This window comes from Megalops cyprinoides, chromosome 7, assembly GCF_013368585.1.
Source record: "Megalops cyprinoides isolate fMegCyp1 chromosome 7, fMegCyp1.pri, whole genome shotgun sequence".
NCBI lineage: Eukaryota > Metazoa > Chordata > Actinopteri > Elopiformes > Megalopidae > Megalops > Megalops cyprinoides.
The window spans coordinates 32,259,847-32,285,497 of record NC_050589.1 but is presented as its reverse complement, the minus strand read 5'-3'; the positions used below and the strand labels follow the sequence as shown (position 1 = coordinate 32,285,497).

Sequence of the window (25,651 nt, the reverse complement as noted above, 5' to 3'; positions counted from 1 at the left end):
TGTAGCAAAGTAAAGACATGTCACACCACAATCCACTGAAAGTAGCAGACCCAAAGGAGGCTGTGTTCAGTGTAGACTTGAAAACTGTACACTGCATTCATCATTTCATCGGCAGTTATTTGCTTAGAAGATACCCCTAACTAGAACAATTTGGACAACTAACTGTAAACAGCTTACATTTTGCATGTGAACAGCAGATGGATAAAATTCAGGTTATGTCCCATGCTCAGGAGGTCCACCTTGGATTCAAACCTCCAACCTTATAATTACAAAACCAGTTCCTTAAATCCTTAGACCACACTAATTCAGTTCTTAAATAACAATATCTGAGGTAACACTATGATGCAAATTTAAATGCATCTCCTATCTTTGTGCATCTGCATGTTCTTAATCAAAGTGTGTAGCACCAAAGACCAAACACACGAGACATCTGAACCTCTGCTTTCTTGCATCTGGGCTCTTATAATTCCTCCACTCAATTTAGTCCTCAAATATCATAAAACATTCAACATATCAAAGATTCAAACAGCTTCAAGTTTATGAGTACTGTTAATAATGCAACTTCATCTCATGTTGTAAGGTCAGTGTGAATACTCTTGGCACATGCGGACAGCTCTGACCAGTTCGTGATCGTTGTGAGCAGATACAAAAATGAAAGAACACATTTGAAGCACGAGTGCTATTGCTGAGAAGCAGGTGGTCTCTGCCAACTCCTCACCTTTCATCAGCACAGACTGTTAGTCCCATGCATTGTAAATGTTTCTCTTTTTCAGTGTAAAAAAAAAAAAAAGAAAAAAAGCCCATCCTCTGGCAGTGCCAGCACCAGCTGCCTTCCCACCAAAGAGTCCCTCTGGCCCCAGTATGCCACTGACCTCCAATCAGAGAGCAGCAGGAAGCTGAGGGGGTTCTAGAATACACGTACGCTCCAAACCCGCAGACACAACTAACACAACCCTGTGGGTACCTCTGCCAGCGAGGTGAACAAAGAGAGACCTTTCAGAACTTTGTTAAGGTTTCCAGGCAGCAGTGAAAGGAGACATCTCAGGTACGTGTGCACTCTTTTCCTGGTGAGACGCAGATTTCAGGTAGCATGAACAAAAAAGGAATGTCAAAGCAGGTTTGCCGCAGTCAAGTACGAATGTACACTTAATCCAGATTTTATTATGCTCATGTTAAATAGAGTACTGTGACATTTATGCATACATTGTTTTAATGTTGGGAAAGTGTTTCAGAACAAATATGGTTGTGTCAAGAGCTGTTTCAAAGTAAATGAAAGAAATTCTGACATTGGCAAATATTTAATCTAGGTCAGTGCCACTCCAGCACTGGGGAAATGACAGACTATTTCAGTTGTATTTAAGGTATCATAATTACACATCAGCAGTCTAGTGACTTTCTTTTGAAATCTATCCTCCCATTTTCATGACTCCCAGATTAAAGCTACTGTAATCTCTTGGGGGTTTTGAAAATAATATGAGTATGTTTCAAGAAGCAATTAAAATCAATACAGCCCTAAACCAGAAATGACCAAAAGCAGTTGTTTGTCCATGTTATCTGATATAGTGAGGGGAACACTGTGCTGTAGGAGGTAGCCTCTTGATAAAATATCAAACTAAAGTCCTGGCTCTAAATTGCCATTAAAGACAAATATACATGATCTAAACCCCAGTCTTTCTTTCCAAAGCTGGTCCTCTCAGTTTATTTGGATACTTAAGTTCATTTACACCACCTACAGTTTGCTAAATGCTGTGGTACAAAAAATGATTTATGAGTAGAACATGAGTACATGAGTAAAATCTCTGCTAATTATAAATCAGAAAGCCATGTCACATACGTCAATACCCGTAGGGATTTAGTGCTGATCTAAAGTGTTTACTTCAACTGTTTATAAAAAGTTTGAGTGTAAGAATGTCTTATTTTTAAAAGAAGCTCAGAATGTTCTAACAAGATGTCACATGCTTTCCAATCATGTAGTCTGGATGAGAGTTTCAGTACATGAGGCAAAGCGAAAGAACCTTGAGGTTTTCTTGTCAGTTTTGTTTGAATCATTTATACCAAGCGTGCTGTTGGCATGGCTGTGATTGTTAACACAGCTGTAATTTTATTAATGTGGAGAGGAGGAACAGGATGACTCTGTGTGCCAGTTTAAGGGAGTGGGCTAACTCAAGGGACCCACAAGAAGGATATCTGGTTCAGAGCTCTCACCCTCTCTCTCTGGTCCAGTTCTCACTCTTCCTTTTCTCTCTCTCTCACCTCCACACACCTTAAAAACATCCCTCCATTCCTGTCGTCTCATACCTACTGCCCTCCCCACCTCTGCAAATGAGAGGTCAGATGAATAAACTGCCTGTGATATCTGTTCTCAGCACTCGTTCACTGGAGCAGAGGGAAGAGAGGAAGGAAACGAGGGGTGAGAGACGAGAGGGGAAGTATGGAGGGAATGTAGGTACAGAGACAGAGGTGGATGGAGAGCAAGAGAGGGGTTCAGGAGGAAAGGACAGGGAGGAGAAATAGGAGAGAGAGCTGTGCTCACACTGAGAGAGAGGAGGGCGGTGCGTATGTGTGTGCACATGGGTGGTGTGTGTGAGAGAAAAGCAAAGTGCTAACAGAGAGGGATGACAAAGAGAGCTCGCGGGTCCCGCAAGGGTGGAGATGTGATTCAGGAAATCTCCCTCCCTTCCCAGAGGGACTACACAGAAGCAGACACACACACGCACACACACACACACACACACACACACACACACACACACACACATAGTTTTCCACTGCTCTCCACTGAACAACCTACCACCAAGGAACAACAGCATTATGTAAAAAAGCATTGTTGTGTTGTTTCATTAATCGTGGATATCTGTCCCTTTCTATTCAGTGTGAAATCCTCTCATTACATAATAATTTGTGTAATTTTTCCTGCAAGCCTGGCTTCAAGATGTTTTTATCACAAACATATAATGTTGATACACCTGATGCTTTGAGTAGGAGCATGCACTGTGAAATAGTCATTTGGAACAAACATTTAACTCTATACATGAATCGAAGTTGTAAAGATTCAATGACTTTATTGTGCAGCTTGGAGGACAAAGGGCATCCACAAATCAAATCCAGAAAAGAACTGTTCACTGCAGTAATTCTATAAATTCACTAGGTGGCAATATTCTCTACCTCAAGTTGAGATGTAGTAGGAATTGTTCTTGTCTTTTCTTAAGTGCTTGAGAGATTTTTGGCAAAGTACTGTATCATAAAAGTTTAGGTTCTCTAATTTGGCAGGGGATTAACAGGTGAGAATGACACTGAACAGCAGCTGAACAACTACAGCAAGTGCATCTTCCACTGAATGCCTTTGAAAAGTCTCTCAGCTGGCAATGGCAATAAGCAAGTCCAACACCACCAGCTAATCAAACATGAAACGCCGATGTGGCCAATAAACCAAGCCGTATATCAAAACAAGAGGAATTTCAAAAATTGTAATTGTTGCCCTTATAATTTTGATCTCTGCAGTGTATACAAAGACAATTACATTGTAGGCCCTACCTGATTTCACCCAACAACACAATGTGCCACTCCTTATCAGAAAAACAGAAAAAAACTGCAATGTTTACATTCCCCGGGGGAGTTCGTAAGCAGGAAAACGAGATTCCTTTTCTCTAAACATTCTTAAACTGGCATCGTGCAGTCCCTGGAAGGCATTCTGGAAACGGAGGCCAGTGGAGCGACTGCAGTCTCACCTCACTGAAGGCTCAGCGCGTGTTGCCGCTTCTTGAGGGCTGAGTGTATTGCCATCGCTCGTCATTTCCAGTGGCTTTCAATCACTTCAGATTTTTTTGTCACTTTTGATGGTTTTTCATCATTTCTGATTGTTCTTGAGGGGGATTATCACGGACATAGCATCCCATGTCTAAATAAAAAGGAACGGACTGCACAAAGCTACACTGGTAAGAGATCTTAGTTTAGATTCCCGGGGTAGATGGGCTATTTCCTTTCTAAACCTTGAGTGTGACATTTTCTCTGGAAATATTTTAAATTGGCAATATGCTTTTCTTCTGCTATATTTATATTTCTTTATAGGACAACTCACTGGTAAGGTACCAAAGTCCATCAAAGAATATGTATTCAGAGAATTTTGAACAACATTTCACCAAGCATATGGTATTCAGCGGGTTTGGAGCAGAGTGAGAGAAAACACCCACATACACAGAGAGATAAGAGTGATAGGAGACATATGTGGATAAAGGTGAAACAGGCAGCAAAGCTACTTTCAGGTCAGCTGTATGAGGTAGAGCCTGACCCCACAGCAAGTGAGGTATCTTCTAATACCCCTCTCCCATTGCAAAGCTGGAACAGGCTGGGTTGGTTAAACAGTAGAGCAGGAACCTGACCAGCTCACTGTCTTAGGTGGTTATCCACTCTGCTCTCTTCCATGCTGACTCGGATCATTTCTCACCACCAGCCTCACTGATGCTGGTCATCTTACAAACGAGCTGTGGGTGAAGTCGGCCAGCTGCACGGCTGCATTGCTTCTCTCAGTTTTTTGCGCTAAAAACTATGCAGAGGCGCGTGTGAAATCGATAAAGAGGCATTTAAAGAGACAGCACTCAGTGTTGCACCATGCGCTACAGCTCTGGTTGTGGGTAATGCCATGGAAAAGCAATCGTGCTGCACCAGGGTCAGCCAGCTTTGGCTCCAGTACATGCCAGCCCGGTTCCAGTTCTGCAGTGGAAAAGGCAGCGTGATCAGTGTTCAGGTAAACAGAGGTGGGTAATATAAGCACCAGATAAACAGGAGGGGAGAGCCCGCGGCAGGGAGTGGGGGGGGGCTCTGACAGGATCTGCAGCTCAGGAAGGGCAGCGCTCATTAGCACACAATGGCTGGGGTCTAAACAGAGGTTATGCAACGGTGCGGCCCTGAGAATTAAAGCGACGCGAACGGTGGGGGGGAGACAAAGACGAGGGTCCGGCCTGAAATTCCAAGATCTGTATCTCTGAACTCTGTCCCCCTCCTGAGCCTCGCGTCAGTGGAAGAGTTCCCTCCAGAGGGAATAAAAAAAAGACATCTTTGTGCTTGTGCTCGTGTTCCTGTACAAAGGCAATGGAAACGCTCACCCCCTCTCACCCTCCCCCTTCTTGTGTCTCCCACTAGTCCCTGGAACAGAAATGTGCTCGGCGGACACCTTCATCCAGTCCACCCTGCTTACAACAAGGAGACTGACAGCAGGGCTGGAGGAAGTAAGTTTTCATGGCCCAAATGGTTATTTTTACTCAGAAATATCATAAACACAGCAAGTGCGTTATTGGAACAAATGGTGGCAGAAGCTGAGAGAACAATACAAGGTTCCTTGGGGGGAGGGGGGAGGAACATGTTGGTGGTCTTTGAAGGGCTATTTTTAGAGAAACTTCAACAACAAAGAAGGGCGGGGTGTTAAACAATATCGTACCAGAGTTCCCAAAACATCCCAAGATGAGATCCTCATTTGGTGCATGAGTGGAAATATGACACTTTGGCACAGATGAAGAGCAGGTGCACATTCCTGCAGATAAAACGAGTCACTTGTCAGCACACAGCGGTGTCGTAGAGTGTTCCCTTGCACGTGAGGTGTACGTTTAGGAGTTTACCATGTTTTTGAGGTTTATCTGTTGTTGGGCTTCTGGAGTTCTTATCGCTGACCAGAGACAGATAAAGGGACAGTCCTGTAGTGATCTGGGGGACAGAGCCAGATGAGGCAGGACAGAAGGGATAGGGGGGTGTTAACACCGTGTTTTCCAAAGAGCACCATAGCCCCATAGCAATGCTCACATCTGAGGACTGGATATCACGGAACCTGTTGACTTGCTGGTAACTGATCTGAGATCAGTGTTGCTGGGAGCAGGGACCAAATTGTTTAAGTGCAACCAATATAAAATTTGGACTGCCTTGATAATAGTTGACCTAGATGTGAGGCACTTCTTCCACAGTCTCACTCTCATATCTCATGTCAACCCTACTGCCCCAACATAGGTTTCAGGTGTGTCTGCACGATGCTAACGTGTAGGGCCGCAGTTTAACAGTACGTCTTTCAGTATGCAAATACAAATATTTATCATTTTCATCAATGGAGTATTGTATTTTTATATACTGGACATGGTGTTGTGAATTGTTTGTCCGGTAGAAAAATTTACTCGTGATGAAATGTTTCCTTGGCCTGCTCATGATTCGCTTCCTAGGCTACTCTCGGGGCTTCTAGTTATCTCAGCGCCTCCATGCAGCGTTTCTGAAGGGTTTGGCAAGGGGCTGCGACCGTGCAGATAAGAGCCCGGGAGCTCACCACAGTAATGACTCTCGGCGCCTCCTCGGAGTGCTTGGAAGCCACCGTTCTTGAGCTCTATAAATGTGTGTGCCACATCGCGCGCCCTTATGCAATAATAAAAATTCCTGTTCTTTTTTTATTTCCTCGGATAACAGAACTCGATTTAACTCTGTAAGCGTATGAATTTATTATAATGTACTAGCAAACTAGCTTCATATAGTTTCACTCCACAGTTTGGACCCAGACTTCCAGAACCCTGGAATGACGTTTTACTTTTCTAAATGTGCGCGTTCACACGATCCTCAGAATGGCGTGTGACTGTATGTAATTAAACCGAATATTTCTATATTGAATGCATTCATTTGCATGCCTTTATTCGGTTTATTATTTTGTCTTCATCCATACTAAGTTAAATTTCCACTTGGGTGGATTTCCTGGAATGCCATCCCTCGCATACTCGTATTACGAGAAATACGTCTCCCGCAACTTTAACAGCGATTTTGGTCGGGCGAATAGTCAATCCTCCTCGCGGAGTTTCTTTTGAGTGAGTCAGTAAGCACGGGTATCACCCACCAGAACATGTCTGCTGTCCAGAACAGTGCGTTTTTGGTTCTGTTCTTTTTCTCAGACACACGGTATTTACAACCAGCGCATATCAGCATATCAAGGGCGAACGCCGTCTGAGCCTGTCGTTTCCTGGGACCTCATTAACTCGCCTGGCCTAATGTACCTGCTAACACGCTTCCTTAGTGTTTAATTGCCTCTGCGGAAAGCTCTGGCCTTGATATACATCAGCACCTGCCACTGCGGAGGAGATGAGCTGAAGACAGCCATGTCCGGTATTCACCCATAACATTAATTTTAACTCAAATACGGAAATAAACACACATGTTACCATAACTGTTTTGTGCCGTACTTAGATTTAGCTGGAATTTGGAATTAAATATTATAACAGAGTTGAGGTCACTCCCGTTTCCGTTCATGAAATGAACTGAAATTTAATTAATTAGTTGAAAAGTCGTTAGCCTATAAGAAATTAATCCCCTGAAATGACTTAATAGACCGCAGCTCTGGATTCAAATTGTTGTTTTCATGCCACATGACACGCAAAAGATGCAAAGAATATGCGATCTTGAGATTTTCTTGTTAGACATTGCTGAAAGTCCTACTGATGAATGGCACAGGTATGTCTGACGTTGGCATCCTAAACATTAACGAGTCATGTTGAAACTGGAATCCTTCCTCGAACCTTTAATTAATGCAAACGTAAAACGTTGGGAATTTATATGCCAAAAGAAGAAGAATTCGGGGATTTTTTTTTTATATTTGGTTAGGAAATGACAGCATATTGTAATTATAATTTACAACCGCGTGCAGTTCAGGCGTAGTGCGCTTGTGACTCGTGGGCTCGCCGAATGGGCAGGCGCATGAGTTGGAGCGGCAGCTCCCACCAGTGTGGTGACGTTGAGCTGTACCGAGAGCGCAGTTCCGTCTCGGCTGCGTTCAAGTGCAGAGCGTCTACCTGTTACTGAGAATGCGGGTGCTGCGTTCTAACGGAATGCGATGTGTTTTGATGGTATGCGACGTGTTCTGATGGAATACCGAGTCCCTCCCTTCCAAAGGAGAGGGTGAGAGATGTTGGGAAGTACAGTCTTCGTCATGTTTTACGGCTACAGCTTTATTAATCGAGCAAGTGATATTCCCTTGTTATATTGATCTGAAAACAACAAAAAATGCATCTCTTCAGGAGTTACAATTATCGTGTTTACCCAGACCGCTACTCTATGGAAACACCGAAAATTCGAGGCATCAGCTGGGTATGCTATGGCTTTTGTTGTTGTCGTTTATTTATTAATATTATCATCATTGTTATGTGTGTACATTTTTGAAATTGTTGGGAGAATGTTTTGGGGTGTAAAATACTACAATGGATCATTTAAAAGCAAAATAATGTAAGACTGTCTTTAAAAAAAACTCAGAACCTCATTATTTAAAACATCGGTTCCATGTTTATGCTAATCAGTTAATTCACATAGAGTTTCTGGAATGTAATTATGTGTAATATTTCTTTGCTCAGGGTATTCTAAATGGGGGGGGGGGGGGGGGGCGGGGGGGTGGCATTAGACAGTGCCGATGGAACGAAGCGATGTGTCATTAACATTCCAGACTCGAATGAACGCACGTGGGCTCGAAAACAGCAGCAGAGCAGAATAAACAATTTGTAATGGGCTATAAAACGTCAAAATGTCATTACACGTTACGACTTTATCACAATTTTCATTGGCCTGAATCTAAGGAACATAAGTGTGTGGAAATGGCACAGGTAGCCTACATGTTTCACAAACAGATCACGGGGCTCTGCAGAAAGGATTCCCGTCATTAAACTCTTTAATGGCAATCCCAATTTGCTAGCGATTATGACAGGCATGTGGGGGGCACAAGGGGAAAGCAGTGAAAGTATCAGCACCTGAACCATACAAGAAAACCCATGACACTGTGAGTAAGCTTTAAATCTCAGACAGTCTGTGTAAAACCAGACAATAGTCTTTACACAGCACCATGCTTCTCAAAGCATTCCAGCACTGCACGTGTTAAAATGAGTGCACCATGGCCTATTTTTAAATCCAGTCACTAATATGCCTGTATGTAATGTTTCATTTCGACACAATAGACAAAGAGAGCAGCTGGGAGGCCAAAATCATTACAGCTCGTAGATGGCCTCACCTCTCTCCTGATTTCATCCTCAGCTGAGCTGCTACTGAGAAAGTTCCACTCAAATTCCGTTGTGGGGCGAGACAGTAGAAGGCGAAGAGCGGTAGTGGGGGGGAGAAAAGGGGGGCGAGGTGGGGGAGGGTGGAAGGTCAACCACATCCTCTGATGCCACTGATAAAATAAGTGTCCGAAAACAGCCGGGCTCACCAGGCGAGTGGTGTGCGGAGTGAAATGATCTATTGTCTTTGTGTGGGCGTGGGAGTGCGGAAAGAAGTTCAGCCGAGCCAAAGTTTTTAATACAGCGTGGTTATTAATAGTGTATTGTTTGTTGTACACCATAAGCAGTGAGGTTTGATTCACGCCCCTTTCACCTTAGGAAAAATCAAAGACAGCTTTGTATGGCATAGTGCCTTAGCCCTTGTTAGGTTTTTCCTTCTCGGTCATTTGATAATCCAAATTAGTTATCAATTACAGGAGTTAAACTCCTCTGCTGTTAAAGAGGGTAGACAAAGTTTCTTGCGAGCGTTAAAGCTAAGACTCGGAAAAAGGCGTTTGGATCAAAGCAGCAGCATGTGTTGCCATGTCAGTGCTGTCTCCAGTTTGCTTTAACCAAGACAGTGCGAGCTTCCAGCATCACGTGACCCCTGTGCTAAATATCTTTGAGCAAATACCACTTTTTGAGAAGCAATAAACAATAACCCGCACCACTGCCCCGCAGTGTTTGTAAATACTCGGAAATAGCTCGGGCTTGGTAGCGGTAGCAGCCGTCGGTGAAACTGTATGAGGAATTCAAGCAAGGGATAAAGGTGGAGAGGATCCTGACACAAACCAGCACTCCTGGATCCAAGGCAACCTAAGGCAAGCACACACCCAGGCGTATGAAGCCACTGGTATTCGTTATATAACAGCCGGCGTTCCAAACCATAGCTCCTGATCTGACACGCTCGCACACCTCCGTTACAGCACAGGATGTTGTGGTAACTCTGGCAAAAACCATCCCTTCTCCGTGGAAGACAGCAGACGGCCCTGTGGTTTCACCCAGAACATGACTCCTGCCTTTATAACATGTATGAGTGAAAGCGTTAAAAAAACATTTAAGAAAAGTCCTAAATGTCTACCGTCTATTGTCTCTCTGACAATGACATGTTTCAGAGCATCTTGAAATCAAGAGGGCCGACACATTAGGTCAGATAAGCAGAAACCTGCCACACAAAAAGCATTGATGATGCCCAGTTACACAGAGATGCTGGTCCTGATGGTAACTGTTTTCATTGCTCTGCATCATCTGTTCACACTGTACAGAGAAACACAGCCCGGGTGGAAGACATCTACTCCACTGCCTCTAACATATTTCCGATAAAACACTAAGGCTAAGATGAGGCGTGGATGAAAACTGAAAGAAACAACACCATAAACGTGAAAGTGCACGGTTGATTTGATTGCCACATGGACTGTACGTGTTAGGAGCATTGCACTCCCTGCCACTGTCGCAGTTTTACAGTCAAACTGCTCGATGTCATTGATGTCTTTTTGGTTTCTGCGTCCACGCCCTGGTTTTACAGCGTCTGGACTTGTCTGGAGTCAAACGGCACGTGTGAAGAGATTAGCAATTAAGCAGGCTCAGACCAGGAGCCATCTCTGTTTCCAATTGAGGAGGTGTGGGGGCGGGAGTTTAAATTGCGCTCCGTTTCTTGCGGCAGCCTCGCAGGAGCTGGTGTGTAATCAGAGAGAAACCGTGCAGCGGTGGCTGTGCGTGGGCATTCCAGCTCTGGTGCTGACACCTGGAGAGGAACCAGTGCCGACCGCGTCTCCCCCCGCTGAGCTCCCGCTAAAGTAGCCGTGAACCGAGTGGGGAGTCGGAGAAGGGGGAAGAAGGCGCTCTGTGTTTCCCACCACACTCTTACGTAACCCCCCCCCCCCTTCAACCTTGTTTTCTCCCCATTCGGCCCCACTCCCACTCAAACACGCGTTACATTTCTCAATTAACGCGAACTCCGTGTACGCACGCAAAATGACACGGTACGCGGTCAGCGATTCGCTTGACCGGCCCGGGAGCCAGAGGAGCTCAAGCTGCAGCTGAACTGCATGTGAGAAAGGAGAAACCGGAGGGGGGGGGGGGGTTTATGGGGTTGGGGGGGGGGGTGCAGCAAACAACAGAGCAATGTAGTGCTGGAACAGCATGTGATATGGACCCAGCACAGTTTACTCTGTCAATAGTGGGAGAGGGTGGAGAGAGCTCAATTCATTACAAGTGGGAAAAGACGGCCAGACGAATTATGAGAGAGGTCCCGATGAAGCAGCACTTTGGAGCAGAGACACTGTGAGGCCTGTGAATCCTACCACAGCGCCTCTGTCACTCCCCTTTCCATTCCAGCCCGGCTCTGTTGAGAGGTCCCAAATGTGGCGTAACAAAGTGGGCCAATAAAGACCAAATCTTTCCAGACCTTGATTTTAGATCCTCAAGGTCGACGGGCAGCGAGAACAATGGGGTAGACGAACAATGTAGACAAGCGGCGATATCACGTATGACCTGTCTTTTGTGTTCATGTGCTGAGCCTGCAACCCCATACTAGGAAACACTGAGAACCTGGAGTCTGTGCATTATCTGTCTGGATAAACATCTAGATGCCTGTAGGCCAAATACAAGCAGCAACACAATGCTGCAAAGGTTACTTGCTCTAGCAGAAGCTTCCCCAAAAGACAGTGTAAAACTAAAGCTCTTCAGTGAGAAATGTCAGGTGATATCATGCAGCAGGTGGCTTGGAAACATAAGCAGGGTGGGTGTGAGAGGGTCATAAAAGACAGGGTCATAAAGACACAAGTGAACAAAAGAGTTATTGGAAAGCAGGGTAGTGGAGAGTCTTCAGGTTGCATTGGAAAAGATTTTTTGTTTACATTGTCAAAAATGGCATTTTTCATCTTTTGACACACAACAAAGACCAGGCTAGCATCTAGGCAAGGCAAGGCCAATGAAGTGAAAGCACCAGGGATCTCAAACCTGTAACCAAAATGATGGAGAGAGCATGATTTGCAAAGGTACTTTGTTTGTGCTGGCGTATTTCATATCAGTTAGCTAGATTTATCACTTTACAGCCAAATTGTTCAGTATGCAAGTTCACTATTTTGTATGCTGTTGTATTTGAAGGGGTCGTGGTTATGTTCATCAGTGAGAACACAAAGGGTTAAAATCCCATCATACCCTGTGCCTGACTTTCTAGTATTGTGCTGAGAGGGACAAGTCTGACAGGTGATATTGTATAGATCAGTTTCCTTACCACTCACACACGTTGAGAATGAGAAAAATGTCAATCTGATATTCGAACAAGCAGACCAGCTTGTGGCAGACACATCCACATTAACAAGGAGTAGTCTTCACACACACATCAACAGGATGTGAGCATCAACAGGAAGAAATGAATTTGTAAGGGTACACACACACAAATCAGTCATTCCCAGAGGTGGACACCCCGGCTTCAGAAAGTAAAAGTCCTGCCACGTATTTGTTCCACCCATGCACTACACCAGCTGAATTTAATTAGCACAACTCTTCAGCTAGGTAGAGGAGCTAATTAGTGAAATCACCTTGTTTAGTGAATTGGCTAGAACAAATACACGGTAGGACTTTTACTTTCTGAAGCCGGGGTGTCCACCTCTGGTCATTCCATGCTGCATTCAGACGATGTAAATCTGTGCATATGAAACATATACAAAGAATAAAAGTTAATTAATAACGCGTGAACACCCTGATCTGCTAATATCAGCTCTGAAAAACAACAGCAGTCAGCCATGACCCACCTGACAGGTTCTGTGCAGGTTCTATTGTATGTGCCTTCAAACTTTGAAAACCAGTGGAGCCAGTTTCCAGAGGAATGCCCTGGATAGTGATTCATTTATAATTGCTCTTATAGAGCAAAAAACACACATAACACATAACAAATTGGCAAGTTAGCTAATGTGTCATGTTGTTAAAAAAAGAAACTTGGGTGAGGCCGAAAGTGCAAGTAAAAATGTGTGAAAGGATCGTTGACTGCAAACCTTGTCATTCAAGCCTTGCGAATGACTAACCACAATGGTTCGGGAATATTTCTGCTCACTGGAGTTTAGCGTGGAGTTAATGACCAGAATCTGCTTTTAATTAGCAGATTCTGGTCATTAACTCCACGCTAAACTCCAGTGAGCAGAATAAGTTGAAAGCACGGCGGCTTGGTGTGGTTGTGGACTAATGCTGTGACACTGAATTTATCCCCTCTGTTTCTTCCCCATAGACACCACTCCCAGAGGCCCTTGACACCCAGGACACCATGAAGCAGGTGCGTACCACAGGTCTTTGGGGCTGTGATGTCACCCTGCTTTGATCCGCGTCTCACTCCCCACCCCGACCCACCTGTGCCTAAAACCAGACTCCCTGCTTTTTAATTAGATGAACAAACAGCACAGAACAGATACAAACAGGATGTGGCTAAAAGGCACAAAGGAGGGTACTGTGAGAAATCAAAACTTCTTGGTTGCTTGGTTGGATGTACCAAGCATTTACAGTAAAAATCACTGTCCAACAAAACACTGCCCTGGGGATCACACTCAAAAGCTTATTGATTTTTGTTTTCCAGAATAGATCAAATGAACTGCAGCATCCAGTTACATGTAGGTATTAAGTGATGATACACTGAAGGTCTTCTTCACAATAGCTGTATAGAAATGAGCTGAAGACTGTTGGCACTACGTGGCACAGAGACTCTGTGTAATCTAGGTAGAAAGGTGGGTTGGTTAGAAGATTCTGATGGTGTTTCCGGGGTTGACGTGGCAGTGGCTGGGTAAGTGGGTCACAGCACACTGCAGTGCATTCTGGGTAGACCCTCATGTTACGGAACTTGTTAGTGGTACACAGTCAGCGCAATGGAACACCTCAGGGTGAGTTTCCTCAGGTGAATGCTTGTGTTCAGTGGTCTTGATCCTGATACAACAGAAGCAATGTCTGTGCAGAAAACAGTGATTGAGTCCAGGGAAATATTTAATGTAGATAGTTAACACTCATACGTAAGAGATTGGCCACTGAGTTGTGGTGCTTGATAGCCAATAACACGTCATCTTATAGTGTTATGTCATAATTACCTCCATTGCCTGCACTGCCATGTGGCCCTGGCAAGTGTAAATCAGAACAATTTGCTGTAACAATATTGCTATGTAAACTATGTACGTTAGAGCCAGGGTTACATTTAGCGCTCTCATCGTCCAACTCATCGGGCTTTGCTTCTGTTTCAAACTCTAAAGCTGTAAACACCCCATCTTTTCTAACATATGCGGAGGCATGTTGAAATTCCATTACCCCATCCCCCCTGTGTATTGAGGGTCAGAAAAAGCGAAACAGACAGACAGTCTTCTTTACTAGTTACTCCTTTCATTTCCCACAATCCCATGGGACAGGAAGCCTGTTCTGCTCTGTTCTACCTCATTGCGACTGAGCCAGGTTTTTTTTCCAACATTTGTTTGCCTGCCTCTGTTAGCTTCCCAGAGTTGCAGTGCTTGCATCTTCTGTAATTGCTCTACTTGCCCTTTTTTTCCTAATATCCTCCACAACTGCTTCTGCATGTTTTAAAAACAAATTCCAGGCAGGACAGGCAAGCAAAGGAGTCACAAGGAGTCTGAAGTCGAAAGGGCAGTCCAACATCCACAACACACACACACACACACACACACACACACCCCTGCCTCATGGCTTTTATCTAAGCTGCTTCAACAGTTAACTCAAAGAAAAACTCATACTTCGATAAGAGAAGGCTGAAGTGAGAGAGAGACCTCACTCTGCCTGGGTTGTGTGCTCCCCTCACCACCACCACCATGCACACACACACACACACACACACATACACAGACACACACACACAGACGCGCACACACACACACACACACACACACACACACACACACACACACACATATACACACACACACATACACAGACGCACACACACACACACAGAGCAGCCGTGCACACACCCACCTCACGCACAATGCACACTGTGCAGGTGCACACAGGTTTAGCTGTGTCTACAGGCAAAGTGTCCTTAAGCACCTGCTCTTGTAAAACAGGGCAAACTGTTATTACCTTAAAGAAGAACCAGCAAACCAGCACTCACACATGCAGCAGGCTCAGTTTGAAAAACCTCTTTTTTCTGAGGGGGGTGGGAAGCTGGGTTGCTGGGATTTTTGTGATCAGAAGGCTTAATACAAAAATCAACGGCCAGCGGGCTGATTAAAATTCCGTGTTCTGTCTCACCCGACAGCAAGCGGGCCGGAGGAGTGTTCACCCCGCATTTCTAGCCTGCCTTGGAATGCACTTAACTGCTCAAGTGTTTTGTTTTCTGCACACGTGTGTGTTTTTTGGACGGGACAGAGAGAGTGCAGATGAAGAAAGTGCAGCACTGAGACTGGGGGGGGACATTGGGCATTGACATGCTTGTGAGCATGTGTGTGTGTTTGTGTGTGTGTGTGTGTGTGTGTGTGTGTGTGTGTGTGTGTGTGTGTGTGTGTGTGTGCGTGTGTGTATGTGTGCGTGTTTGCATGTGTGTGCGTGTGCGTGTGTGCATGTGTGTATGTGTATGTGTGTGCATGTGTGTGTGCATGCGTGTGTGTGTGCGTGTGTGCATGCGTGTGTGCGTGTGTGTGTGTGCGTGTGCATGTGTGTATGTGTACATGTGTGCATGTGTGTGTGTGCATGTGTGCAATTGTGTGTGCATGTGTGTGCATGTGTGTATGTGTGCGTGTGTGCATGTGTGTGTGTGCGTGTGTGCATGTGTGTATGTGTACGTGTGTGTGTGTGCATGCGTGTGTGTGTGCGTGTGTGTGTGCATGTGTGTGTGTGCGTGCGTGCGTGTGTGTGTGCGCGTGTGTGTGCATGTGTGTGTGTTTTGTTGAGATGCAGTTAGTTGTGTCTCCTTTTTTCTTCCTCTGAAAACTAACAGGTAAACACAAAGGCTATCATTATGTCGTTTAGAGGCCACATTTAGAATTTCCTGATTATACTGCACGAGGCAAATTTATTTTTTATTGTAGATAGTGTTCATGTCTCAGAATTATAAAAATTATGAGTTATACTTTAGAAATATATATAGATGTCATGACCAGTTGATGCTTTGGTGAAGTGGCCTATTAATATTAAACAATATCCACAAAATAGTGAGTCATAAATCGCAAATTGTGTCATCCAGGGAGGTTTTTTATATAATATGTGAACTCAGAATTTCTCTTAATGAATTGCATTTTGAAAAAAGTGTACATGCTTCAACTAAGTAAATAAGTGGTTGGAGCAACATGAAAAGTAACACAAGGCCATCAGTTAGATGTACACAATCCCTGTTCCACCGGAGTTTAGAGCTGTACAAGAATAATATAAAAAAAAAGTCAACCTTGCCATTGTGCTGAGAGAGCATACAATTGCTGCTCACTGCCATGAGTCTAAAGGTTGCAGCTGGCTGAAGGATAGGTCTGTCCATGCGTCAGGTGCATGGCATCAAAAGATCAACACATATAGATTTCTACTGTGCATTCCTTTGTACCGTCTCTCAGTGCAAGGAGACCTTCACTACAACAGGAAGCGCTCTCCAGAGAATGCACAAAAGTCCCATTTAGCCTTGCATGCTCTTTGTTGATCTTTGTTGATAAATCCTAGCACAGCTGTACGTTAACATTTATTTTCTCAGCAGATACCTCTGTTCAGGGCTACTTGCAGTAGCTCATATTTTCGCTGCTGATTTGTACGGCCCATTATGCACCAAAGCGATTGAGGCTTACTGTCACGGGTAGAATAGCAGCTGGGTGCCCTGACCTTCAACCTTTGGGTTCTAAGGCTGGTTCTTTAGGCGCCGTGTCCCCTGGCCGCCCTGACCTCTACACAGCTTGTCGACAGTGGGCCCACTTCCTTTGTAGTGTCAGTCCCTGTATGTAATGGAGTTTTTCGATGCGCCCAAGCAGCCCACCATTGTCGCCCAGCCGTCGAGACAGCGGCTGTTTCACCCGCTGTGGAAAGTCCAGCCCACGGTTTCCACACAGAAGAATAAAAGCGCTCAGATATTTTTTTCCCCTCCTCCTCTCAGCCAAGAAGCTGTGCTGTTAAAAACAAACACTGGGACTCCGTGGCTGGTGGTTTCTTTCTTTACAGCAAATTACAGCTTACTGTAACTGAACTCGTGCTGGAGTTATAAAAGGGATAAAGCTGTTGGTAAGGCCTAGAATAAATGTCACGATTCTTGAGAATTGCAGACGAGGGCACTGAACCTGACACACTTTACAGTGTGACTGCGGAAGTGGCATGTGAATTTTGAAAGAGGGCAACTGTTTTGGGCGTCACTACCTCAGGACTCTGCAATTCAGCAAATTGTGGAGAAATGTGACTGGTTATTGATGCTGCCCTATATGGTTATGAAGTGCTAGTATTAACACCAGGACACACAAACAAACCTGCCTCTGTCAAGCTATGTGGCCATTTCTGTTCCCTGTAGGGTTGCATTGATTGTAATGGTAGCTTATTGCAGGTGAATTAAATGAACTCAGAGCTCTTGCCATAGCTTAATGAATTTCTTATCTTCTCATAGTGTATTTATGGCTTAGTTCCCATGTTTTCTGTCTTTCCTATTCCACTCTGCTTGTTGTAGAGTTTTTACAGGAAACACTGGAAACAGCTGCTTTTCTGGTGGCACATTAGGTTATTGGATGCTTATTTTTCATTGGCTTTTGGCAGTCTGTCACTGCTTATGAAACCCAACGCTGAACAGCCACAAACAAAATTACTCCTTTATATTCACTCGCAACTCCCACGGTGCTCGAAAGTGCAATTATCACTGCTTGTACGATCTGACAAACTACATGACATAAGGTGTTATCCCAAAGCACAATGTCAGCATGCCCACAGACTCTCACCACGAATGGTGGTGCGTTAATAGCAAACATGGAAGGGCAATTAAAATGTGGGCTAAAACTGTAATGTGTCTATCTGGCAGTAAGCAGGGGCTGCAAGAGCATTTCTGATCATTCGACGAGCTCCAGCCAACAAGGTAACACCGTTTTGTTGTGTGGAGGCTTTTAAACAAAGACAGGTTTTCTTAAACAAATAATCCACATGTAGCACTTACTCAAACAATAGGGCGGAGAGCTGCCTGCTGGGTCAAACAGTGCTGTAAGCAGCTACTGTTCATGTCAGAAGCGCTGTGGCCTGTGTTCTGTCACTAACTTGTGTGACTTGAAAGAACCGTTTACTTTGTAACCTGAGGCAACCTAAACAATGGCTGATTCTCCTCCCCTTCAGTGTTAGACTTAGCCCTAGATAACACTCAGACGTCCTTCATGTAGGCAGCTGAGAGGGTAGCCTGCATTCTAGAGAGTTCTGAAGGCTTCCCTTTATAAGGCAGGGAACCTGTGTGCCTCCAGCTCTCCAGCTCCAGCCAAAATGGAGGCTGGATGGCAGTAAATCGTTTGAGAAAAAGTTCTCAAAATAAACTTTTCAAATACCAAAACAACCCATAAAGGGTGTAAGTCTGTAAAGGGACACTCCACCCCATTAGTAAAGTCTTTTTCTACCTTTAAAATACTACAGTCTTGTCAGTTCCTCAGATTTAGCTAATATCTGAACTATATAAGCTTGGTCCCAGTGACTCACTGTAGTCCACCTGAAGTAACTGTAACTGATTGTAAACAACAACAACACCTGATAATGTCTTTGAACTACTATAGCTATACTTAAGGAAACAGCTCACTCAGTCTTAGATTCAGAGTGTGGAGTCCCCTTTGAAGATGGAAATATCCAGCGAGGTGAAAAGGACACATCTCATAGCATCTCTTGCAGAGGTGGTTTCAGGGCTACATTAGTTTGTCTGTTATGAGAACTCTATGAAAGCAGTGCTACCGTGGCCCTTCGAGACTTGCTGTTGCCGTGTACCTCTGGTGGTGTTTTGTTGTGTTGTGTTGTGTACCTCTGGATCGGAGGCCAGAGGGGCTGGACTGTGTTCTCCTGAGAAAGTGGCAGCGTTCCCACGGGGAGCACGGAAATATCCCTGACCTCCATCTGGCAGAGACCAGAGGCCTTCACGGTCCCAGAGGAGAGCGCAAAGCCAACCTGCCATCGGAGAGATTTAGATGCCGGTGACCTCCATCCACCGTGTGTGGGGCAGAGGCAGTGGGAAACCAGCCCGATTCCTGGTGACCCTTTCATTTCTGCGTCAGTGAGTTTTGCTCAAAACAGCCGAGTGACGCCTCCAGGAGAAGCATGAGGCCAAGCAGTGGGGTGGGGGAGGCTGGAGGATGAAGGTGAAGACCATAAAGGGATAATCCATTGACAATGAAGTTTCAATCACTTAATGTACTTTATATACAGTTATGTATATATTGGTCCATCAGAAAATAGCAGGTACTTATTTGTGTAGCAGTAGAGGTTTGTTCTGTGTAGTTCGAGTCTCTCTCCTAGCATGCTTCCATTTGCTAGAGTGCCTTTTCAAAAATGGCCCACTGGGGGTGTACAGTAGGATTACTGCTAGTCTTAATGAAACATTTTTTTGGGGGGGTGGGGGGTGTTTTTGTTTCTTTTTGTCCAGGCCATGTAAATTCCTTTGTTCATTTGCATGAGAGAATTTGCCCCAGACATGCCAAGTTCTTTCATCATCACAGTGGGGAGGGGTGGGCACATCAGCCGCGGGTCACGGAGCAATCATTTCCATGAGTGGCCGGGCGGGGCAGGAACGGCGTGGCTGGGAGTTCCGCTGGGGAGAGGAGATTGGACACATGTTTTTTTGTTATGACCAGTCTGAATCCCAAGACTACCACCTTGGATAAACACCACTCCATAGGAAACACTAGAACAAACAGACGACTGTGTGAGTCACTCGTGGAATCACAAGACAGGGAGTGGGGGAAACTGAGAGGGAGAGAGAGAGACAAGGAGAGGAAGGCAGGGAGAGAGAGAGACTTGGAATGGGAGAGAGAGAGAGAGATGAGGAGGGAGAGGAAAAGCTGAGTAGAGAAAAGAAACGAGGGTGAGAGAGAGAGTGAGGAAGAATGAGGGACAGAGGGAGAAGGAGAGAGCATTAGGGAGGGAAACATAGAAAGTAAAAGTGAAAAGGAGGGGGAAAGAAAGTGAGAGGTAGAGAGAGCAAAGCTGAGAGAGAGGGGAAGCAAGAGAGACCAAAGGAAGCCTGCAGCACAGAGAGGTTGGGAGGTGTCAGAAAGAGGAAAGGAGACCAAGAAAAGACGATTAGAGAAGGAGCCGCTGAAAGAAGCAGGGAGGAAGGAAGAGAGGGAGCGAGAGCAGAGAGGCTGGAGGAGGGATGCGCTAAATCACACCTCCGTCTGGCAGCAGGAGCGTGGCGGAGGTGAGGTGTCGGCGGTGGGACGGCGCGGCGCGGTGCGGAAACGGCGACACTTTCTCACCCCTCAGCGGCCCACGCGCGGTCCCACTCTCAGACCCCCCCCCCCGCGATGCGTCACTCACGGCCATGACGCCAGCGCTCGGCCTCGCCACCGCGACCACACACAGCGCTCTGTCCTTGGTGCTCTTCCACTGGCTGTGGAGGCACATTAGTGTGAATCGCATTGAATTCTACCCCCCGCTCTTGTTTGCGCTCTGAACATCACCCCTCATTAGGCGGTCTCTGGAATGGTTTCTGTTTCACCCGGTCATCAGAAACTCCTCATTTCCCCCATTGCTGCCGCGATTATGTAATGTTGTCTCTTTCAAACGGCACACAATAAACCGGGCTGGAACATACTTGATTTGTGTATTCGCTGAAAGAGAGTGAGGTTGTTTCTTTGGGGTGTGTGTGCCTCTGTCCGCTCATCTCCCTGTTTGCTTGTTCTTCTTTTGTTCCTCTCTCTCAGTTCCTCTCAGATCGCATCCTGAAAGCGGCCAGGTCAGTGTATAGCGCCTTGATCGAGCGCAACCCAGGCCTGATCAGGGATCGGAAGTACCACCTGAAGACCTACAGGTAATGTAGACACCTTCAGGTGGTTAAAACTGAGCTGTCACCATGCAAGACCATTTCACATTTAATCATTTGTGCTGTTTTCATTCATGCATGTGTTATCTATGACTAATGGTTTACTGTTACACCCTCTGGATGTGACACATTATGCTACCCAGGTTATCAAGTGCTGATGATTAATGTTTGATTAATGCATTTAGAGATGGTAAACACCATGCCACTAACAACTCAAAGCACCTTCGCATACAGCAGTCCTGTCAGTGTTGATCAGTATGAAAGGCCTTCTGTGTCCCTGTTAATCCTTGCTGGAAACTGATACAAAGGCCCAGATTCCATCTACTCACACTGCTTTTAGTTAACTAAATTTGTGATAGTGTTACATTACTTATGCAACACATCACAGCATCAGGAGTTCAGCCATTAATAAAATGTATAAAAATGATGTGTAAGAAGAAAAGAACATGCAAGTAGTGTGGTTTTCAATTTGTTCTTCAAATTGGGGCATTGGGGTGAGATCTGGTCTGAGATTCCACACAGCAGATCTCAGTATTTCCCATAATGCTCCTGTCCCCATGACTCTGCTGTGCCTTGTACAGCCTGGTATTACTTCCCGGTTTGGTCCCTCTTTTCACCTACCCCCCTCTGTCCCTCCTAGACAATGCTCCACGGGGAAGGAGCTCGTTGATTGGCTGATGAAGTTGAGTGACTGTCTGCAGTCCCGGAGCCAGGCGGTGGGCATGTGGCAGGTGCTGGTGGACGAGGGGATACTTGTTCACGGTGAGAGCGACACACTCAGGTGTTGGGGAGGTCAACAGGACATTACCTGATGCTCCAGGTAGATGTCCTGGAGCCACACCATCGATTCAAGCATCAAACCTGCAACTTCCACAACTTAGTGTGTAGCATGAGTGTCGTGCTGAAAGACTAGGTGTCCTAAGTGTCTAGAGAGTGAGAGAGATTAGGTCACCCTGACTGTATTGTTTTGATGGTTCTGTAAATGATGTTTAAATACACATTATTTACACATCAACAGGTAAACATTACCCTCTGTGGTGATAAAGGCTAACCTCTGTGATGATAAATCACCTCTTTCAAGTGTACCAAAAATCAAAACCAATGATAAATTAACACAGAAAAAGATTAAAGAAAGTGAGAAAGTTCAATGTTTATTTCTCCTTCCCTTGAATTTAGTTAAGCAAGAGCTGAACTTCCAGGATAGAGACACCCAGTTCTATCGCTTTCTTGAAGCGGAGTTTGGTTTGAACCACACAACCAATGAGAAGGACTCAGAGGAGGAGCTTCAGGAGGGTTTGTCGCTATTGGTCCAGATGGGTCCAGATGCACTTCTTACCATGATACTGCGCAAAAGGTGAGTGACATTAAGAGTGGGGGCCAATATTGCCCAAAGGCAACCAAAAATGGTTATTTTGAAACCATAAACCCTGGAAAAGTGGTACTTGCAGGTCCCAAGAATTTGATTTCGAAGAACTGTCTCTCTGGTTTGTGTAGTATGCCTAATTCCTTTCCTGGGTTTTTTTCCGGGGGTATTTTTGCTTATCAACACAAAGAGCATAGATTAATCAGTTAGGCATGTGTGTTAAATTGGATCAGTAAGATAGCAAGTATTTTTATCAGGGAATAATCCTTTGTGCCATAACACTGAATGGCACCATTATCTTCACAACCTGTGCACACAAGCACAAACACAGACACACACACATTGAGTAGTCATATAAATAGCTGAAACAGAATTATACAGAACTCTCTATCCTTATAATTTCACAAGTAAAGTCCAGTCAGGGACAGGATAAACATGCGAGTGCTTAAATTGTGCATTCTTCATGTAGACTAATGACATTGTTCCCTGCAGTCCGAGTCAGAGAACAGCCGATGACCTGGAGGTGATCTACGAGGAGCTGCTCCACATCAAGGCCGTCGCTCACCTCTCCAGCTCGGTGAGTGCCGACCGGCCTCCAAAACCACGAGAGCCCGTGGTTGGACGGAGCTCTGCGTCTCACCAGAAAGTAGTACCGATGAGTGAGTCCCGGTGTCATCTCTCCCTGTAGGTGCGTAAGGAGCTGGCCGCCGTGCTGGTTTTCGAGTCCCACGCCAAGGCAGGAACCGTCTGTGAGTGTGACGCAAACTGTGACGCTCGAACCGCAGCGGGCGTGAACGTCATACCGTGATTCCACACCGTCAGACTGGTGGAGAGCCTGTGACTAAAATGACAGCAAATGCTGTGCTCTCAGTGTTCTCAAAATGATCAATACTTTACCCCCACATTTAGCATTTAAGGTGTCTGTGTAACTAAATAATAATGTTTTTATTTTATGGAAAAGAATTAACAGGTGTTTGAAAATGAACTCTAGTTTAAGTTTGATTGTCTGATTGGGGGCAACACATAGCCAAACAGACAAATAACGAACACATACAAAGTCAACAGCCCTGAAAAGGCTGTTTTATCAGAGCTTGGTATGTACAACCAAACAGTTTCCCTGGGGTCTGTTTTCTCATAGAATCCCATTAAGTGTCATTACCCTTGTTCAGCGCGATCCACCTGCCAAATTTAATAGGCCCTACATGGTATTATGCTAAAAGCAGTGCAAAGCTCACATCACATTGCTCCATGGATCACATGCTACGCTCTTAAATCACAAGCAGCCTTCTGCATCATGTACAAAGCTGTATTTATTACTGTGTCATAAAATAATTTGAAGGCAAACTCTGTGCAGGGCATGTATTAGTACATGAATAGCATTCAGGGATTTTTGCATCTGAGAGCATTTGTACAACATATCTATTTATATATCCAATATTATTCTTGATCCTGAATATGTCATTCTTTGCCTTTATCCTTTTTCAACACTATGAACAAACAGGCAACAGGAAGTGTAATCAGACACAGTACTGCAAAAAGAGTGTCACAGTATTGGCATTGTATGTGTTTTCTGTATCCCTCCCACTGGTGAGGTGAACAGTGAATGCACCGTGTGCTGAATCAGGTCCTTCTCTGCCTGTGTGCTTTGCAGTGTTCAGCCAGGGGGACAAGGGGAACTCCTGGTACATCATCTGGAAGGGCTCCGTCAATGTTATCACACATGGGAAAGTAAATAACTCTGTTTACCTCTCTAAGGGCTGAAGGTCTTTATCATATGGTGATTTGTTGCATTGTTAATGCATACATATTAATGTGCAGTCTGACACTAATGGATATAAGGCAGACCAGATATCAAGCACATGTACTGTACTGACACAAAGGAACTGTACTGATACTTTTTCAGTAGTTGACTCAATTAGAAGAGATACGCCTGTGGGTGTATGATTCAGGATACTGTCAGAGCTGCAGTTCTTAGAAAGAGGGTGGCTTTTTTCTTGTTTTTTGTTTGTCTGTCTGCCACGTGTGTGTGTGTGTGTGTATCTGTGTGTGTGTGTATCTGTGTGTGTGTGTGTGTGTCTGATCATGATTCAGGGTCTGGTGACTACACTACATGAGGGTGAGGACTTTGGGCAGCTGGCCCTGGTGAATGACGCGCCCCGCGCAGCCACCATCATACTGCGGGAGGACAACTGCCACTTTCTGCGCGTGGACAAGCAGGACTTCATACGCATCCTCAAGGTGTGCAGGAATCAAAGGGTGGCCTGGCCGCAGCTCTGAGCTCACCGCAAAGTACAGCAACACTGAGATAAGGATAGCAACACACTTTTAAAAATGCCACTACACATAAGCCTTCATCGGGGTGATATCACTTCCAGTCAGTTCATGGTCTATACTATATGTGTGTATGTGTGTTTGTGTGTGTGTGTGTGTGTCTCAGGATGTGGAGGCCAACACAGTGCGTCTGGAGGAACATGGCAAGTCAGTGCTGGTGCTAGAAAAGAGCTGCGGCACTGAGTCAGCCAATCAGGGATCGTCAGGCAACAGTAACAAGTAAGAAACATGTCCACCATGTAGCGTGTGCATTTAAGCTGCCCAAATCTAAAAAGGCACACTAACAACACAAACCCTGCTGCTCGGGAAACACATATGCTCCATTCATAGATTCTGTCATGTCAAGTGCATTCACATATCAATTCACATTCAGAGGCTGGTTGCGGTGTATGACTGTTATGAAAGCCATCATTTTTTGTGACCATGCTGCAGTTATACAGGCAAGCATGCAGTTAAATTATTGATGTCATCTGCGATGTTGCTGACTTTTTCTATTCACCACAGGTACACTGTGATGTCAGGAACCCCAGAAAAGATTCTAGAGCACTTTCTTGAGACTGTGAGGCTGGACACCAACATCAGCGACCCCATAGGTTCGTCCATGACTCGTGTATGCCATGCTTTCCATGGCCTTAATGTAGCGATGGGAGAATGCAGGTTCATGAACTCACCGACTTCAAACAAGCACAGTGTTTTGTCATGGAGAGCACAGCCTTTTGGTTGGTTTATAGAGACCAGGGATGGACAGTATATGGTAGGCCCACCCATTTTGTTATTAATGATGCCTCACTCTCCCATCACTGTCATAATGTTTTTTTCCTGACACAAACAGTATGTCATATGGTAGAGGACTCTCTCGTCTAAGATATGTAATTACTAGTGAAGTTAACAGATCTCCCCCTTTGATCATCAAATTAAATGTGTTTTATATAAAAGGTTTGCATTATGGTGATGAACAGTCTGGGGAAATGGCACTAAACGTTC

At 45.1% G+C, this 25,651-nt stretch overlaps 1 protein-coding gene across 3 annotated transcripts in view; it reads left to right on the top strand.

The window, feature by feature from the left end:
- The first annotated feature begins 959 nt into the window (after positions 1-959).
- The window catches only part of rapgef3 (Rap guanine nucleotide exchange factor (GEF) 3), a 36,041-nt gene continuing 11,349 nt past the window's right edge, over positions 960-25,651 (top strand). Inside the window, exons 1-12 of one of the 3 annotated variants that reach the window (XM_036532962.1) lie at positions 960-1,045; positions 5,140-5,225; positions 13,261-13,305; positions 20,855-20,961; positions 21,614-21,735; positions 22,150-22,327; positions 22,829-22,913; positions 23,025-23,085; positions 23,988-24,064; positions 24,428-24,574; positions 24,774-24,886; positions 25,172-25,260. In XM_036532962.1, the coding sequence (XP_036388855.1) occupies positions 5,154-5,225; positions 13,261-13,305; positions 20,855-20,961; positions 21,614-21,735; positions 22,150-22,327; positions 22,829-22,913; positions 23,025-23,085; positions 23,988-24,064; positions 24,428-24,574; positions 24,774-24,886; positions 25,172-25,260 (1,096 nt within the window). In that variant the 5' untranslated portion in view covers positions 960-1,045; positions 5,140-5,153. Of the gene's footprint in view, positions 1,046-3,704; positions 3,936-5,139; positions 5,226-7,781; positions 8,101-13,260; positions 13,306-20,854; positions 20,962-21,613; positions 21,736-22,149; positions 22,328-22,828; positions 22,914-23,024; positions 23,086-23,987; positions 24,065-24,427; positions 24,575-24,773; positions 24,887-25,171; positions 25,261-25,651 lie in introns of those variants that run through there. The other 2 variants (XM_036532961.1, XM_036532960.1) reach the window with 2 other exon arrangements.